Source organism: Amyelois transitella, chromosome 13 (genome assembly GCF_032362555.1).
Source record: "Amyelois transitella isolate CPQ chromosome 13, ilAmyTran1.1, whole genome shotgun sequence".
In the NCBI taxonomy this organism is placed as follows: domain Eukaryota; kingdom Metazoa; phylum Arthropoda; class Insecta; order Lepidoptera; family Pyralidae; genus Amyelois; species Amyelois transitella.
This window is the reverse complement of record NC_083516.1, coordinates 7938294-7957595: the sequence shown is the minus strand read 5'-3', so window position 1 is coordinate 7957595 and position 19302 is coordinate 7938294. Positions and strand designations below refer to the sequence as shown.

General features: G+C 36.5%; 1 protein-coding gene across 1 annotated transcript; it reads left to right on the top strand.

Moving 5' to 3' along the window:
- Nucleotides 1-22: 22 nt before the first annotated feature.
- Nucleotides 23-18710, top strand: LOC106129230 (PAN2-PAN3 deadenylation complex catalytic subunit PAN2). The gene is made up of 22 exons (XM_060947432.1): nt 23-201; nt 816-976; nt 1426-1595; nt 2287-2407; nt 3423-3622; nt 4124-4352; nt 5135-5274; nt 5802-5954; nt 6505-6601; nt 6678-6773; nt 7204-7320; nt 7598-7679; nt 12109-12266; nt 12865-13114; nt 13517-13656; nt 13913-14100; nt 14952-15036; nt 15443-15531; nt 15826-15925; nt 16311-16507; nt 17687-17824; nt 18568-18710. The coding sequence occupies exons 1-21, from the start codon at nt 150-152 to the stop codon at nt 17793-17795; spliced, it is 2934 nt and encodes a 977-aa protein (XP_060803415.1). The 5' UTR covers nt 23-149; the 3' UTR covers nt 17796-17824; nt 18568-18710.
- Nucleotides 18711-19302: the final 592 nt, after the last annotated feature.

The following is a 19302-nucleotide window of genomic DNA, read 5'->3' as shown; positions in this document are numbered from 1 at the left end:
AAGATACATATCGTACACACGTAAAGCACAAACTAGTTTTTGTTTATTTGAAATTATCTTTTAATTGATATCAACCCGTAGTGGTTCGCCGATTTCCAGGACAAAACCCTTGCTATAAATGGAATATTAAATGTATTATTTCATGTACAATGGAGTATCACTATCCAGATCTTTGTATGCCCACAGATCACCTTCTGACTGGTACGTATACAATTTCTACTATTATCGATTATTTTCCCCTATTTTGCGATGTTATTAAATTATTAACTAGCATTTTCTTTCACATCCTCAATTCAAATGCATGTTTTCTACGAATTATTCGGATTTTATGTCCGAATGCCGGTGTAGAGGGTACCCGCGGCCGAATTGGCAAAAAGACAAAAACACATACGATTTTAACCACGTCTTCACATTGACCTCTTGAGAAATATTTTCATGACCTATTTTATTTGTATGTAAACTTGAAATTATTTTTATTTGATTACATAAGCCATATTAAAACATATAAGGTTTTAATTAAAAACTTGTTAGTGTTGAGTAAGATTCAGTGAAAAATATATTTTTTTAAAAGTATATAAAGAGTTGCTTATCATTTGAAGGAAAGTAGGTACATAATTTCTAATTTTAGTGGTCAACAGGATCTTGGTAACTAGGGTTGACAGTGATAGCAAAAATATTAAAGTACTCAAAAAATAATAAAAAAGAATAACACAAAAGGCCTGTATTCATAAATGGGTTTTCTTCCTGCAAACAACTTTAACATATACCAATTGCCCAAACTTCCTAAATATAAGAACAAAAACACAATTTTCCAGATCCTTATGCCGCAGAGTATACTCCACAATACCTTCTACCAACACAGGAGGCTGAATATGGGGTCCGTAGTAGTGTGCTGGTGGACGGAGGGGATAGATTTGGTGTCTCTGCAGTGGTGTTTGATAAATATGAAGAGCTGACTTGGATGGGAAATCAAGGTGTAAGTGCTAAAAAGTCCTATCACATATAATTTTTAAATGGATTAGGCTAAGGTTACTAGAATGTTTTTTTTACTAATCTTTATCCTCCTTGCTATGTCCCACTTGGGTTTCTTATTATTTAGTACCAGTTTTTAATGCTGGGTTGTGTTATATGAAATGTACAGTTTTTTCATGTATGTATCAATCATATCTTTATAAACAAGTAGGCATGCTGTGATTGGTTTTGTCACTAACAGTTCAAAACAAGTTCCAAAGTACTAAAATTAAATTTGTATCACAGTTTTGGTTATTGTAGCTTTATGTTTCTCAGAAACAGAGACATATAACCTTATACATATAAAGACAAGTTATCTGATTTGACAAAGAGCTTCAATTGTTCTACATTATACAAGAAATTTACAAGCTTATGAATAACAATAAAAATGTTCTAATTTATCATTTTTCTCAGGGTCATGTAACATCATACTATGGTCCGAATATGCAGAAATATACTTCATTCCAAGTTCATGAATCTGAGGAAGTGAGGGACATACTAACAGTTGAACAAGGAATCTATGCTTTAACTAAGACAACACTTCGCCATCAAATAAGAAGAGGCATTCCAAAGCATACATTCAGGTAACTGTTGGAAAAGGTAGGCAGAGACTATACCTTTCCATTTGATGTGATTTATGTCTACTACGTCTTTAACTTGATCTTTACTTATTGTTCTCTTCATCCAAACTATGGTTCAGGATACCTTTCACCTGATTAACTTAATTATTCATTTTACATGTCAGGAGGGTTAGATAATTAATTACTTAAAAATACAGGTTAGATACATGCAGAGGAATGTGGCCAATATAAGAGCAATCCAATCTGTCATTCATGTTTTTTAATGTAGACAATGTGCATTCATCCACGATTTAGATTTAAGAGATCTATATTTGTAAATTGATGTCTGGTGAAAATGCTGCAGTGTAGTTTGTTCCGCCGCTCCTTCTACACATGCACTTTGGAAGCCGTAGTAGTTATAATTAGATTTAAGTGAAGCGACTTCAATAAGTGATACTTTGTATGTATCCAATTTTGAAAATAAACCTATTCTATTTTATTTTGCCATTATTCTTAGATATTGTATTACAGTATTCACTTGGTTCCTTCAGAGAGATTAAAATAAATCAATTAAAATAAATTTTTCAAACAATGATTAAATTTTTGAAAATGTAATCATTGTTTGAAAACCAAAATTTAGACCAGAGACAACAATGTAATATTATAAATAATTAATATTTTAATATATTTTTAAAACAGCCCATTTTTTTTTCAGGTCACAAAACATGACTGATATGCAATGTTTATACCAAGCTAGTCCTACGAAGCTGATGATGGGTGGCCATCAAGAGAAGCTGATTGATTTGGATCTCACTAAGATGATGGAAACAGTTCTTGTAAGTTCATTATTCTAAGATTGAATATAATTTATTAGAGCTTCGTCCATATGCTTGTTAGTTTGTTTGTAAACTCTTTATCCATATCCATATATAATATAAAAATGAATCGCTAAATGTGTTGGTAAGCGCATAACTCAAGAACGGCTGGACCAATTTGGCCAATTCTTTTTTTTAAATATTTGTCGAAGCTCAGGGATGGTTTTTAAAAATACCAAATAATTGCCTGAAAAACCTTAAAAACAGTCCTTTTCTTTATCCCATACAAACGTTTTCTAACTAATACGTACATATTACAAATCTTTTTGACATATTACAATTGTCATATTACAAATCTTTTTGACAGAACGAAGTCTGTCGGGTCCGCTAGTTGCAAATAAAACAAAATATAAGAAATTACAAAACAGTCACTATGTACAATTACAGACTTATCCCATTTGCAATTTCTTCTAGTGAACCAAAAATTATGTTTTTAGGGTGAATTAGAAAAAGGAACCAACATATTTTTGTCATGTGAAAACATAGACTTGCAGGGTATCATATCATACTAGTTGTAGGAAGTATAGTTGCAAAGTTAGTTATTCCTACACTTGTAAATGATAAAAACCCTAAAGCTTAACGGCAGAGGGTGCAACTGGGAACGCGCCAAGATGAGAGAGAGATAAAAATAAATAAGCCTTTATTCAAATTATCAGTATGCAACCTGTCTTATGTCATCCTCCCATTGCTACAGTAGCCTACTTCTCCGCTCAGTTAGACCTGTAGGGATGTTTGTCCGCGATTATCTAGCGTTTCGCTGAACCGATTTTGATGCGGTTTTCAGGAAAGTGTTTGTTACATGTAGTAAGGGATATTAGGAATTTAAAATCTACTTCAAAAAAGGAGGATATCGATTGGAGGCGGTTCTCTTTTTACAAAAGTAATAGCAACCTTTCATTTACTTATAGGAAGCAATATATATGAATACTAAAACAGTTTTTAATATAAAGTAATGATTGATTTTTTATTTCACCAGCCGATACAGGCAGAAGGCTGTGCTGTCTTAAGAAGTGGGGGTGGTTCTCTGGTCGCTTGTGGGAGCGCAAGCGGTATGGTAGCCCTACGGGATCTCAGGACTCCGCAGGCATCAGAACAAGTGTTCAGGGCTCACACCGCTTGCTTATCGGACCTCGATATGCAGGGAGACTTGCTTATTACATGTGGATTCACTCAGTCGTAAGTGTTTCTAAAATAGAAAGCATTATAAATGAATGATTAAAATTGACCATAGTAAATCTTGTTTTGCCATAAATTTACAATATTTATTTGGTAATTTACCTATTCTGCTGTTTGATGCGGCTTTAGCTATCGCATGATATCGTAAAAGGCGATTAAGGTACAGTCTTATAAACTTGAGATTCCTCTTATAAGCAATGGGTTTAGCAACCTGACACTATTTGAATCTCAATTCCTTCATAAAGCCGTACAACTGAATGTTGCATTTCAGTCTATTCAAGACTGTTGGCTCTGTCTACCCCGCAAGGCGGCAAATAAAGACGTGACTGTATGTATGTAACGTGAAAATTTAAAATCAGTTAATACCTACAGAAAATCTAAAATTTCTGCTCCTGCCGAGAATATGTCATGTTGTAACCCGTTGTACAAAAAAAATTAGTCTGAGAGTCAATCAATAAAGGCATTCAATGGAATGTGAGATTTAATTCTGTAATTTTGCAGTGTGAACGGCGTAGCAGTAGCAGAACCATACGTTGTAGTATGGGACGTTCGTTGTCTACGCGGGAGTAACAAAAACGTAGAAGGGGCGTGGTCCATACAAACCGCATCGCCGCCACTTCTGTTACATTTCTTGCCTGCGTTCTCTGGGCGAGCCGTGGCCTTGTCTGGGGACGGGCATGTGGCTTTGTTACATGTTAATGCGCCTAATGAGGACCAGTCGGTGTTTCAAGTGAGTATTTTTGTGTTAAACTCTTATTGATTAATCTAAGTAAGATAAATCTAATTAAGGTCTATAATAGTTACACTGCCAATCAGTTTTATTTGTCAGCAGTGAGAATTTTCTATACTCCACATGTAGATGACCTAGTATTTTAGGACTGTAGATAGAGCGTGGTCTATAAAAGTTGCATTGCCAATCATTTTTTTTTGTCAGCAGTGAGAATTATCTATATTCTACATATATAGATGACCTAGGGTGATAAATAAGAAGTAATGGGTGTGTTGTGGCCGCGCTGTGGCCTTGTGTGGGGACGGTCATGTCGCTTTATTACAGGTTAATGCTTTGAATGAGGAACAGTATGTGATTTAAGTGAGATCTTTGCGGGGTAGACAGACCCAACAGTCTTGAAACTGACTGATAGGCCACGTTCAGTTATTTGGCTCAATGAAAGAATTGAGATCCAAATAATGACAGTTTGCTAGCCCATCGCCTAAATAAATAATTCCAATTTTTTAAGCCTCACCCTCAGTCGCCTTTTGCGACATTATTGTAAAACAGATGGAGTTGTCCTATCCTTTTTTCTATTGGCGCCTGAACCACACGGCACTTATAATAATAGTACCTATCTATAATATTATACATATATAGTTAGTCCAAAAAAAAAATTTATGAATGTGGATGAAGCAAAGGAAATATGCAGAGATCGTGGCAAGTGGAAAGAGGTAGTCTCTGCCTACCTACCTATTTTATGTATGTATGTATGTATGTATATATTATTTTTATTTTTGAAGGTGGAAACCCACAGTTCTCTCTGCAGCGTGATGGACGTGTCATCAACGAGTCAAGCCCTGGTTTTCGGAGACCAGGCCGGGCATCTACATTTGTTCTCCCCGCAGCATAACCATGAACCGGTGTTTAATAATTTTTCCAGGTAGTTATTAATTAATTTATAGTGTGAAAAACTGACTGATAAATAGTGAAAGTTTCCTAGCCCATCGCCTAAATGAAGAGTCCCAAGTTTATTTGCCCATCCCTTGTTGCAATTTACGATATTCATGGGTAAGACAGGAAGTGGTTCTGTTCTTAAGTGTTGGGAACCACACGGCACTTTAGAACAGTCACGGGATTTTATTTTATTTTTAATAATTTTGTTCTTGAACGGCTTTTTCGAGCTTTTTGATCGATCAAAGGTTGGTAAGAAGTTTTTGTTTTAAATCCACTGAAAATTGTATTTAGTATTAATTTTTTAAATAACAATCTGAAAATAAAGAGCCTTACTTCGGAATGCATTTATATGCACCTGTGTGTCCTAAACATAAAAACTTAGATTACGAACGTTTTTACGAAGCTCCGAACTCTATAAATAGACAGATAAACTTTTAATTGCACCATAAGAAAAATAAAAAAACAGAAAACATATAGATAGATTTACTTTATGGACAGTATTTTTTTTTTCAGAGCAACAGAGTTCGCCGATCAAGTGGTGGGTTTGCCGTACGTTAGTTTCAACGAAACGACATTCCAGTACTCTTCTGTTCCATTGCCGCCATTGGCGTCTGGTAATAAATGGTTCAATGCCTTGCCTGAAGAGTTCTTCAAGAAAGTATTCAGGTATGTTACATACATACATACCTACATACATAGTTACATAAAATCACGCCTTTTTCAGAGACTACAGCTTTCCACTTGCCACGATCTCTGTATACTTCTTACGCTTCATCCACATTCATAACTCTCTTCACTCAAGCTCTGCGGTCGTCTTTTATTTGATCAAGGTACGTTCGTTTTAGTGAATACCAACAAATTATTCTAATATTATTTTAAAGATTATGTAAAATTGGGACAGGTTCAAGGACCAAATTTCGAATATCTTGAAAAGGGGAGATATTAGGAGTACCCGTAATCGTCGAATATGCATAAAAAGAGTAATGAGCGTAGAGGAAGCGGGAGAGGTCTGTAAGGATCGTAACAAGTGGAATTCCGTAGTCTCTGCCTACCCCAATGGGAAACAGGCGTGATGGTATGTATGTATGTATTTCAAAGATATGTGCTGGTTATATATTAAAGTGGTCGAAACCACACGGCTAACCGGAATAACCCTGTACTGACACACTGTGATAGATTTAACAACGATATAACATTTCGTGTATCATCCTTGCAGGAAACCAAAACCGATAGACGCCGAAGTCCTCAAGTCTATGAAAATGCAAGGTCCAATAGGATACGCCCCTAACCCGAGAACGTCCAAACGCAATCAGGTATTAAGGAGATTTTAAATATGGCGGCGGAGTTGTCGGAGTGATAATACTTCTTTGACGGATGACATGTTTGTAGGTGCCGTATATAGAGGACAATCTAGAAGATTTGGCGGCCGCTAGGCAGAATGAGAATAAGTTTTTGACGCAGCCTGTGCCGAAGCATTATCAGAAGGTGAATTTTTTTTTTAGTTATTTGATTTTAAGAATTATAATTTGGAAATTGATGTAATATTGGATTTGGTTATGTTTTTGGCGTAATATAGGATGAAAATTAAAACTAGCTCAAACATGATAAGTAACAACAATTTTAATAAAACTAATATATTGTGCCGTGGTATTGGTCCACCACTACGACCACTCAATTCCAATCCCATGTCGTAAAAGGTGACTAAGGAATAGGCTAATAAACTTGGGATTCTTGTAGGTGATGGGCTAGCAACCTGTCTGAATTAATATAACCTATTTGAATCTCAATTTCATTATAAAGCTAATTACTACAGCTAAACATGGGCTTAAAGACTGTTGGCTTTATCTACCACGTAAGGGATATAGACGTAATAATATTTAATCTGTCTCTTTCTAACCTGTATTTGATGATACAGTTGGACCTACGCTATAACAAACACGGAACAAACGATGATCTAGAACTGTACAACAAGACTGGCCTTCCGGGTATCGAATCCACGCTCCCTAATTCGTACTGCAATGCAATGCTTCAGGTAATTAAAAAAAAATTTTTTTTTACACTGAAATATTATTAAAAACTTATTTGTGAACTATATTTGAATTTTAAAGTTAGTTTAGATATATATTTTTTTAAATTACAATTTGAATCTTGACTGTAGCCCACATTTATACAGTTTTTTTGAAGACTGTCTGCTCTGTCTAACACGTAAGGGATAAATAAAATTATATGTTATGTATGTATGTATATTTGGATAAAAAATTGTTAACTATTTTTTTATATTACGATACAAATAATTTATTTTATTGTAGGTATTGTATTACACCACTCCAGTTAAAGTGACGTTATTAGCACATTCGTGTGCCAAAGAGTTTTGTCTCAGTTGCCAATTAGGTAAGTTATTTTAAATTTATTTTAATTTAATTCGTACATATTTTCTTGTATGTAGTAAGCTTTATAACTCTTAATAATTTTATTATTATTTAGAAAGATTAAAAGGTAAAACTGGAACAGTATACACAACATTTAACTCAACTAATCGCACATATGTTTTGTAAACTTATGTTTTATGCCCGATAGATACAATCAAAAATAAAAAATAAAAAACAATTATACACAGGCCTTAGCACAATCTCACACCAAGTGTATTCTAACATGCATCTTAAGAACCATATGATAACGAGAGAGTCGACCTCTGCTAAGTTTTTGCATTCATTGACAAAAGGGTGTCGTGTGGTTACCGGCACCAATAGATAAATCAAATCAAATCGTTTATTTTGTGAACATAGGTTATCACAGGTTGACATTTTATTGTGAAAATGTACACTATGTAAAAGTATAGGACCACTCCATCTCTTTCCCATAGATGTCGTAAGAGGCGATTAAAACGAAAGGCTTATAAACTTGGAATTATTTTAGGCGACGGGCTAGCGACCTGTCACTATTTGAATCTCAACTCCCATCAATAAGCCAAACAGCTCATATGGCCTATTAGTCTTTTCAAGACCGTCGGCTCTGTCTAACCTGCAAGGGATATACAAGGTGTAACGGAAAGGGGGTTATCATAAAAAGTGGGTGGATACTATACCTTAAATAGATTCTTCCTACTGCTACTGCTGGTCCTTATCACCATGTTCATAAATGCATGTCAATAAAATTTCGCAATAAAATGTATTTATTTAAATGTAAACAAACGTGGCAAATCACTATCGGGTCAACATCCCCAATTCAAAACAACACACACACTAAGACACTATCGATGTACACTAAAACACTAACTCCTCACTCGTCATTTTCTCCTGGTACCGTCGGCGACCTAAGTCGTAGGTAGCCGCTTTGTCGGCGCCGTCAAAGAGATCGCGGCAAGGCGGCGAACGTTTGACGAAGATTCTAAAACAAACAAATAAGACTCGTTTACTTAATCAATAAGAATCATTTTGCTTTGACAGAGGTACGTCGTTTAAGACATTCAATCGATTTGAAAATATTCGCATGAAATGCAAAAGAAATAATAATTACCTACATACATAAAACCACGACTTTTTCCCGGAGGGATAGACAGAGACTACATCTTTCCACGATCTCTGCATACTTCCTTCGCTTCATCCACATTCATAACTCTTCATGCAAGCTAATAAATAATTACCTACATTACAAAATAAATTGGTAACTAAGTCAAAGAAAGATTGAAAACCTACATACCTTTCAAAGAAAGGGTTCAAAACGTCGACCTCCTTGGATGCACAAGTCAGCTCTCCGGTAAATGGAAACCCAGACATTGCGAAGCATTCCTGGCGTTACAGTATCGCATGCGGTTTGATGCGGGCAACCATTTCTTCGCTCGAAGGGGAATCCGACGCATACACTTTATTTTTAATGTATCCCCAGAAAAAAAGTCAAGTGGTGTGAGTTCTGGAGACCGCGGAGGCAATGCGATACGTCCTCCTCGTCCAATCCATTCCGGGAACCGGGCATTGAGGTGGCTGCGCTCATCACGAGCGAAGTGAGCTGGAGCGCCACCATGTTGGAATATTAGGTTGTTTTCCATCACGATATCCACGTAACTTCTCACTGGCATTACTGTTCCTCATTTAAGTAATTTTCTAGGAAATTTAGGCTGTTAGGCAAAAAATATGGTTCAACGACAACATCTCCGACTATTCCAGCATCCAGCCAACACATTTATCCGCCACTGGTACTGGAAAGATGACTCCGTAAAAACATGTGGATTGGTAGCTAGGTATGCGACCAATAATGTTCATTGTAGTCGTAATAATATTCTGAATTACTCAAAGAAATCACGAAAGAGAACACGTGTACGAAAAAGTCAAAACACAAACACAAACAATATTGTCATCAGTGCTGCCAGACCAAAAATCCGATTGAGCGCTGTAAGATGTAAAAAAGCGCTCGATTTCTTGGAAATTGTGCTTTAAAAAAGCGCTAGATATCGCGCTAAAAGAACAATTTTTCTTGAATGAAATAAAGCAAACAAACAAAAAAACACTCTATTAGGCTTTAAAATAACTGATGCTGATAGAGCCATAGAGTTTTTTAATATGTCATGATGTAAATTAAAAAAAACACCAGATTATCCGCTAGGTGCCATAATTCTGTAAAGCGCACCAAACACATAAAAAAGCGCTAGATCTAGCGCCCAAAGCGTTAAAATGGCAGCACTGGTTGTCACGCAAATGGATAGCGAACGACTGATTGACTTCTCAAATAATTGTACATTTCCGCTTCCCGATTCTGGCATCCTAGTACAGGGGAGACACGGGCAAAGTCGACCACGGTCACGTTAACCGGCTATTTTTGTAAACAAAGGTGAAATAAAATTATTTTAGTACAAATATGTTTTGTCCCTTTGATTCAATATCTTATTAATTTTACCATAATAAACGGGTTAAAAACAGTATTATTTGATTTCAAAATTTTACCATACTTACTACCACTCTTACCAATAGGAAAAAGTGGCATGTACAAAACGTGTTTCCTAGGTTGACTAAATGTTGACAACTTTTTTATGAATGTGGCGATAAAATTAAACAAAGTAAAAGTTTACTAATCACAAACGTAAATAATCAGGTGGGATCATCATTTTACCCTCACTTACCCTAAAGCGGAAGAAAGGATACGTGTACATCACCTGTCTCGCGGCGTAGCGCCATTGGTCGGCGCTTAGTGTACTAGACAGTGAACCCATTGACTGCGCACACACACACTCTCAAATTTGAATATTGACCTTGAATTAGTCGAATTTAAGAACGAGAGACAAGTACTCTATCTAGTCTTGCCTTCTCGTTTTGGTAGTATAGGGGCCCGTTTTCATTTATTTTTAAGTAGATAAATTAAACCTCTTGCGTATCCATGAAATCCTGGTAGCTAAATGATTAATTCCTTTATTTTATTCGGAGATGTTTTTACCCATGATGCAAAAAAGAGCAGTGTTGTTGATGCAGATGACGCAGAGAGACTGCCGTCTGACGTCCGCAAGGATCAGAGACTTAAAAGAAAACATGTTTCCCTTCACGAACATTTCTTTCTTCCCGGACTTTTAACAACCTATGTAAACGTCATTTAAGTACTAGATCATTAGTAATAGCTTTATTAATTTATGACGATATTCGTTAATCGGCTTCTTAAAATATGAAAAAGAATTTCGATCGTAATAGAAAATTTCTTAAAATATCCGGAACCATTTTAATACATTATTAATCGACCTTGCTCTTTGCTCCTTGCAAAGAAAAGTCACGCCTATTTCAGGGTTCATTTGGAAAATTTTAGTTAAAACCAACAACAATAGTTTGCTCGGATTTTGTGATTCAATAATAGTTTGATTATTTCTCTTTTTAATTATTATTTCTTTAAAAAATATTTCTTTCATATTTAAGTTTTTCATAATGTTACAAACACGTTCTCTGGTAACTACTACATTGATATTATTCAGTACGCTTAGTTCGTTGTTTTACTTTTACTTTATTACTGTAAAAACGCTAGTCCGGTATTTTAGTTGCTACAATTAATCTGCTAAAATAATTGATGAGAAACTGTTAGTCAGTTTTCTTTTTTGCCATGAGATTGAAGAGTCATATGAAACACTGATATTCAAACAGCCTTCAGTGTAAAGTTGTAATTTTAATGAGATAAAGTAAAAAATCAAGTTTCGCAGGTGGGACTCGTCAGCTAAATAGTAAAAAGTAAAGAAAAAAGCAGGAACACTTAGTTAAGAAAAACAAAAAAAAAAGATATCCGGAACCCTGGCTCTAAAATACTATTTTAAAGTACCAGGAGTACAGACGGGTGGCGTCGACATTAGGCCAGTGGGCCAATGGGTGTGATCGTTAAGATGCTATTGACCTCACAGCTGTTTACTGCTGTAGTGTTGTGCAAGTTTTAATAAAATAACATAAAATAAAATAAAATCGGCTGTAAAAAATAAAAATTTCAAAATAAAAAATTTACTTTTAGGGTTTTGCGTGGCACCAGGCTGTTTGTTACCGGTAACTCGTTTGGTGTACTCAATATGATAACCCCCTTTCCGTTACACATTGTATACCCGTGATTATATGTATGTATGTATGTATGTATTGAGTAAGTACCCGAAATCGCCAAGCTTGCATGAAGAGAGTTATGAATGTGAATGAAGCGAAGGAAGTATGCAGAGATCGTGGCAAGTGGAAAGAGGTAGTCTCTGCCTACCCCTCCGGGAAAGAGGCGTGATTTTATGTATGTATTTATTGACGAAAAAGTAAAAGATCGTAATTTCCATCTTTGAAATCAACAGCTGTGAATGCAAAATGATAATTTGTTTTTATCGCAGGTTACCTGTTCAGAATGCTCGACACATCTGGTGGCACTCCTTGTCAAGCGAGCAATTTTCTACGAGCGTTCCGCACTATACCCGAAGCCGCCGCGCTGGGACTCATACTGCCGGACAGAGGCGCTGATACCAGAGTCGACTTAGTGGCGCTAGTTCAGGTAGTTACGCTTTTTCTCTGTAATTTTAATTCCCTGTCAATTTAATAATTTTTAATCCCTGTAAATTTGGGTAGGTACCTATTTCTCTAGGTCGCCCCTTGGGTATAATAACTATTCAATGCCTTGGTACATAAAGTAATTTTCAAAAAGCATTCCGCACTGTATCCGAAGCGGCAGCGTTAGGACTCATACTGCCGGACAGAGGCGCTGATACCAGAGTCGACTTAGTGGCGCTAGTTCAGGTAATTACGCTTTTTCTCTGTCAATTTAGGTAGGTACCTATTTCTCTAGGTCGTCCCTTGGGAATTATAACTATCCAATGCCTTGGTACATAAAGTAATTTTCGAAAAGCATTTCAAAAGCACAAGCAAAGCAACATTCCGCACTGTATCCGAAGCGGCAGCGTTAGGACTCATCCTATTAATTAACATCATATGAATTTCCAAGCCACCAAATATTGTTTTCTGAGACACATACAAAAAATCTAAATCAATATTTAGAAAATAGGACTTAATGCATGGCAGACATTTTATTTATTGCGACCGTATAAATTACTTTGAACGTACGATTTATTTAATCGAATTTTTCGGCTACACAGAGTTGGAACCGCTTCATCCTACACCAAATCCACTACGAAATACTTGAAACGAGAAAGAAAGAGAAGGTATTATTGGCTCAGAATGCTAACAGCCCGCCGAAAACCCGTATCGTGCCTAAACTTAGAGGCGTGTGTACCAACGGTCAGTACGACGAGTATCAATATACGGAATTGGAGTTTTTGGGGCCTACAACGGAGTTTGATCAAGAGGAGAGAGAAGATGGTTGGACTGCAAACAGAGAAGCGGAAGGTATGTGTCTGTTTGATTTATTAATGTATGCAAAACGGAATTAACGCGGAAATATAGTTTATTTTAATTGAAAGTCGAATAAAACTTACGTTATTTTGTTTTGACATGCAGTCTTGTTTGGACCTGCTGAGTATATAGGTAGGTGAATTTCTTATTCATATTTCTCGAAATATATTAAAGCACTTTGCTTATGATATAATCTGTAACTATTTATGCTGTCAAATCGGTTGTCAACAAATAAATAAGTCAACACTAAAATATGAGCTGTCAAAAACAAAATAAACAAATGGACAAGGTATAGTTCAGGCTTACCATCAGTATTTTACCTTTGGTACATTGGAACACCATTAGTCTTAAAATAAGTCTATTTCAGTTTTTCATATACACCCTTTCATTTATCAGTGGTAGGAGAGAACGAGACAAACAACGAGAACCTCGAGCTGACCAATGAGAAACAATCAGAACGAGAGGAAACGGAAATCTCGCAACTGTTCGCTATTGGTCGACACCAACTGAATAGGTGCCTCAAATGTAACAAGGAGGTAAATATTAAACCGTTATTGTTGAGAGGTTATAGATATGTAAGTTTTTTCTCTCCTTTTAATGGCTATAATAGCCTTAGCTTTTCTCAACTCTCTCTCAATTACACTGTTTATATTCACTTTTTCATTCTCAGTTTTTGATTTAAAGCTCGACCGTTAAAGTGTTTACACAGTTTGAAAAGGCCTTGCAATTTTTTAAAGGTGAGCTTGAACAAATCTGTATGATTTTTTTTTCAAATATAAATCTCATTTGTAGGAAGAAAGAGAATCGGTAGTGCTCGCCTGCGCTCTACAATATCCCAGCGGGGCTCCGCGAGAGAACGAGCCTCGCGGGGGCTTCGTGGAGCTGGTTCGGGCTTCGCTGGCGGCGCGGCGGAGCACCCCGGCCTGGTGCGAGCAATGCGGCAGGTTCACGCCCACCACGCAACGGGGGAGGATTGTTAGGTAAGACATTTTCAATAACATTACATAGTGCATATAATCACGTCTATATCCCTTGCGGGGTAGACAGAGCCTACAGTTTTGTAAAGACTGATAGGCCACGTTCAGCTATTTGGCTTTAAGATAGGATTGTGATTGAAATAGTGACAGGCTGCTAGCCCATCGCCTAGAAGAAGAATCCCAAGTTTATAAGCCTACCCCTTAGTCGCCTTTTACGACATCCATGGGAAAGAGATGGAGCGGTCCTATTCTTTTTTGTATTGGTGCCGGGAACCACACAGCACAATTCAATAACATTATTAATTACATTATAAGCGATGGGCTAGCAATAGTAATTTATCACTATCTTAATCTCAATTCCGTCATTAACCATTCAGCAGAACGTGGCCCTTATGTACTTTCAAGATTGTTGACTCTGTCTTAAATGTCGTAAAATATACCTTTTTGCAATACTTTCTGTCTGTTTCACCTTTTTTTTTGTATACCTAAACTGGTTTATTGATATAACTAATTGACACTATTTCCTCGTTTACTATTTATTAAGTATGTTCGTACGCTTGTCTGTGACACCGGAGGTCCCGGGTTCGAATCTCGGCCGGGGCATGTTGAGGAAAGAACTTTTTCTGATTAGCCTGGGTCTTAGATGTTTATCTATCTAAGTATTATTTATTATAAAATATAGTATCGTTGAGTTAGTATCTCGTAACACAAGTCTAACGAACTTACTTCGAGGCTAACTCAATCTGTGTAATTTGTACCATATATCTTTATTTATTTATTAAAAAAATATCTTTACTTGAAGGTAATGTTCGCAATGGCAATAATTAAAAAATTAATAATTTAATTTGTTTCAGATTACCCCCGATTTTAGCTATAAACTGTGGTGGTGTGACGGCGCACGAGAAGGCATTCTGGGCTAAAGGGGCGCAAAAGGATGTGGTAAATAATAACACACACTTTCAGATTGTTTACTGTCTTGATTATAATTTTCTAAGGTCTGCAAATGTTATTGTACACGATACAATATAATACATTGTTGTGTGACTGTAAAACATTGTTACGATATTTGAGACTTGGGTATTTGTACCAACCAACCATGTGTTGCATACATGCTAAAAAGTAAAATTTTTGTATGGCGCGAAATATTTCAGCCTATCAGCTTACTCTTATCAGAGTTGGCAACTTTTAATCGCGATCTGCCTGCTATTTTGAGAGATAGCATTTTGTTTTTGGATATTGAGGTTTAATGTACTTGTAATAAGGCCGTTATTTTATTGAGGTTTTTATTCGGTTTGATTCTGCGCTGTCAAATATTGCATTATAAAATTACCAATTAATTTTCCAGCCAGAAGTGAAAAGGGGGGGTAGTGGTAAGCCGTGTCGTTACGGATTGCACTGTGCCCGACTCGGTTGCAGGTTCAAACATCCTGACAGGTAAATATACTTTTTTACTATATATCAATGACAATGGTTTAAAGTCAATTAATATTCAATAAATTTGTAAGTAGTATACGACGTTCGTCAGAACTTAAGATGACAACAAGAAATAATATATAATTTCTCAATACACACATACATAAATCACGCCGCTTTCCCGGAGGGGTAGGCAGAGACCACATCTTTCCATTTGCCACGATCCCCATACACACTTTCTCAATAACAAGGAATTACAATAAAACAATCATGTCTTTAAAATAGGCGTATGATTAAATGATTTTCGATCAACAGGCCGAACCAGAGTGCATCAAAACAAAATCAAGACTCCGTGCTGCCGCATCAGTTGCTGATAAGATTGCAGTCTGATGGCGACGTAATAATCAATGATAAGGTTATTAAATTTGACCAAACAACGTACATACATATAATCACGTCCATATCACGTACACAGAGTCAACAGACTTGAAAAGACTGAAAGGACATGTTGAACTGTTTGGCTTAATAAATAGTTATAAGTTGCTAGTCTATCGCCTAAAAGAAGAATTCCAAGTTTTGAAGGGTATCCCTTAGTCGCCTTTTAACCAAATAAAGCTGTCAATATAAAGTCCTATGAGAATATTTGTTACCCCAAAGCTATTGAGAGAAAGGAAATTTTTTTTTTTATTAACCGCCTTAATAAGGTGGTTCTCAGTTTGACCTGTATGTATGTATTTAGAAAGTGGGAAAAGGTAATTCGTAACTCTTTGTCTGGACTAAATCTTTATTATATTTTCCAGGCTGAACAATCACCAACGGAACCTGTCACTCCCAATTCCCGTTTAGAGAAACATAAGAGGAAAGTGACGACACAATCGGAGGAGCAGTACACGTTGTTCGCGGCCGTGGCGGCGGTAGAGGACAACCCTAAGAACCTGGTGGCCTACATCCAGACCGGCCGCGGGGGGCAGCACTGGCACATGTTCAACGATCTGTGGTGAATATACTTGTGTTTCCTGCGCCCGCGCCGAACTAGCACCACCTACACGCGCGAATTTAGCGCCACCTACAAAAGAATACTGTTTTTGTGCAAATCTCAACTTTAGTTTTACATACATACATATGGTCACGTCTATATCCCTTGCAGGGTAGACAGAACCAACAGTCTCGAATAGACTGAATGGCCACGATCAGCTATTTGGCTTAATGATAGAATTGAGATTCTAATAGTGACAGGTTGCTAGCCCATCGCCTAAAAAGAATCCCAAGTTTACAAGCCTATACCTTAGTCGCCTTTTACGACATCCATGGGAAAGAGATGGAGTGGTCCTATTCTTTTTTGGATTGGTACCGGGAACCACACGGCACGGAAACAAACGGCCACGGTACTTTAGTTTTACCGGGATGAAAGGTACCCTATGTCCTACTCCTTCCTTCTTTACGTCTTAATTTTATATATAAAATTCTCGTATCACAATGTTGATTCCCGTACTCCTACGAAAAGGCTTGACCGATTCTTATGAATTTTTTTGAGCATATGGAGTAGGTCTGAGAATCGGCCAACATCTACTTTTCATAACCCTTTGTGATAAGGGTTGTCCACCCTTAACATTTTTTAACTAGAAAATTACTTAAAAGTTATTTATCATACATACATATGGTCACGTCTTTTATCCCTTACGGGGTAGAAAGAGCCAACGGCTTTGAAAAGACTGAATGGCCAAGTTCAGCTATTTGGCTTAATGATAGAATTGAGATTCAAATAGTGACAGGTTGCTAGCCCATCGCCTAAAAAAGAATTCTAAGTTTGTAAGCCTATCCCTTATCCCTTAATGAAAAATTATTTATACATACATACATAAAATCACGCCTCTTTCCCGGAGGGGCAGATACTACCTCTTTCCACTTGCCACGATCCCTGCATACTTCCTTTGCTTCATCCACATTCATAACTCTCTTCATGCAAGCTCGGCGGTTTCGGGTACTTTTGACCTGACCCTTTACCAGGACGTCCTTAATTTGATCAAGATATGTTCGTCTAGATCTTCCCACCCCGACCTTTCCCTCCACACTCTCCATGTATATCTGCTTAGTCAACCGTAAAATTATTTATATTTTTTATTATTGCAAAACAACGTTTGCCGGGACAGCTAGTGTAGTAGCTTTTTTTCCACAGCATAGTGCCAGTTAGTCCGGACGAGGTGACGCAGTACAGCGCTTGGTGGAAGTCGCCCTGCGTCCTGTTCTACTCGACGCCGAGCGTGCAGTTCCACGACACGTCATAGCCGATGTTGTATGGGCCCTATAGTGACGGGTGAGTTTTTTTTTTTTATAGTTTTGTTATACTAAAATTTGGACAAAAGGTCTAGGATATTTTTCCGAAATATTATACCGAAAATTAAAATTATATAAATTACTAGCTGTGCCCGCGACTTCGTCTGCGTGGAATAGTTATTTTGGGCATCATTGAAATCCTCAAGGATTTACCCATAATTACACATTTTCCATTATTTCCTAATAGTTGCAGCGTGATGTTATATAGCCTAAAGCCTACCTCGAAAAATGGTCTACTTAACACAAAAAGAATTTTTCAATTCGAAACAGTAGTTCCAGAGATAAGTGCTTTCAAGCTTTATAATATTAGTATAGATAAAGTCAACATACATACACACATATAATTACGTTTATATCCCTTGCGCAGTAGATAGAGCCAACATTCTTGTAAATACTGAAAGGCCGAGTTCAGCTGTGTATGGCTTAATGATAGATGATGGAATTGAGATTCAAATAGTGACAGGTTGCTAGCCCATCGCCTACAAGGATAGCTTAAAAACTTGGTATTTATTGTCTGATGACTCATTTTTTCATTTAATAGAATATTTGGAAAGTTGGGACAGACCTTCTGTGAATGCGACGCTCTCATTGCGCAGTGGTAACATACTTTCTTCTGAATCTGAATTTTCCGGGTTCTATCTCCGGTCAGTAAGATTATTTTCCCATCAGATATTTTTAAAATCTGTTTTGTTGTTATGATATAACTATTGTATCTTGTTTCAGAACTATGGTCCCATACGAGATGAACGGAATGTACTACCCCCAAACGAGGGAAGAACATTATAATTATATACAATAAGGTTTTACTAATTAAATGCTGTTCCTAGATTTTTAATGGCGAAATGATTTTAAAATATTTTGTATACTACCGGAGTTTATATACAACATACAGAAAAAGCTATCCTGTTAATGATGTCAATATATATGATTATTAATTACAAGAGTTGATAAACTATTCCCGAACATTCCAGAATTTTCTATAGAGCCCTCGAATATTCGAAATATTTTTAAATTCCTCTTTAATAATGTCCAGAGGGTTGAACTAAGTCCTGATGTTAAAGAAGTCCTTTGTTACAAACCTTAGCACAAAGCGGCGTAGAGGAAATGTACTGAACAAAAGATGCATATTTTATTGTGATAGATAAGCTAGATTAGGTTAAGTTGTGATGTCTTTGGTTACTAAGCAGCTTTCCATTAGAATTTAATTGGAAAATGTCATGTGAAACGGATAATAAGTGTTATTAGAGTGACCATGAGAATGAAGCGGTCGGTTTAATAAATGCGTATTATTTTTGCAGTTTTATAAGCGCAGATAATGCATGTTAAATATGTTTGGTAACTTTGCATCATCAATAAGCAAAACTGGATTTTCCGAACTGTTTGAAAGTTCGGTGACTTTTTAAACAACTGTCGTAGGAACATACAAGCCAAATTAACTATATTTAAAAGTTTTTTTTT

What these genes read in the sequence shown, in the direction of transcription:
- LOC106129230 (XM_060947432.1), top strand. Translation starts at nt 150, where the DNA reads ATGGAGTATCACTATCCAGATCTTTGTATGCCCACAGATCACCTTCTG. An exon ending in CACAGATCACCTTCTGACTG is followed by an intron (nt 202 to 815) that starts GTACGTATACAA and finishes ACAATTTTCCAG; the next exon opens with ATCCTTATGCCGCAGAGTAT. An exon ending in GAACGTCCAAACGCAATCAG is followed by an intron (nt 6,602 to 6,677) that starts GTATTAAGGAGA and finishes ACATGTTTGTAG; the next exon opens with GTGCCGTATATAGAGGACAA.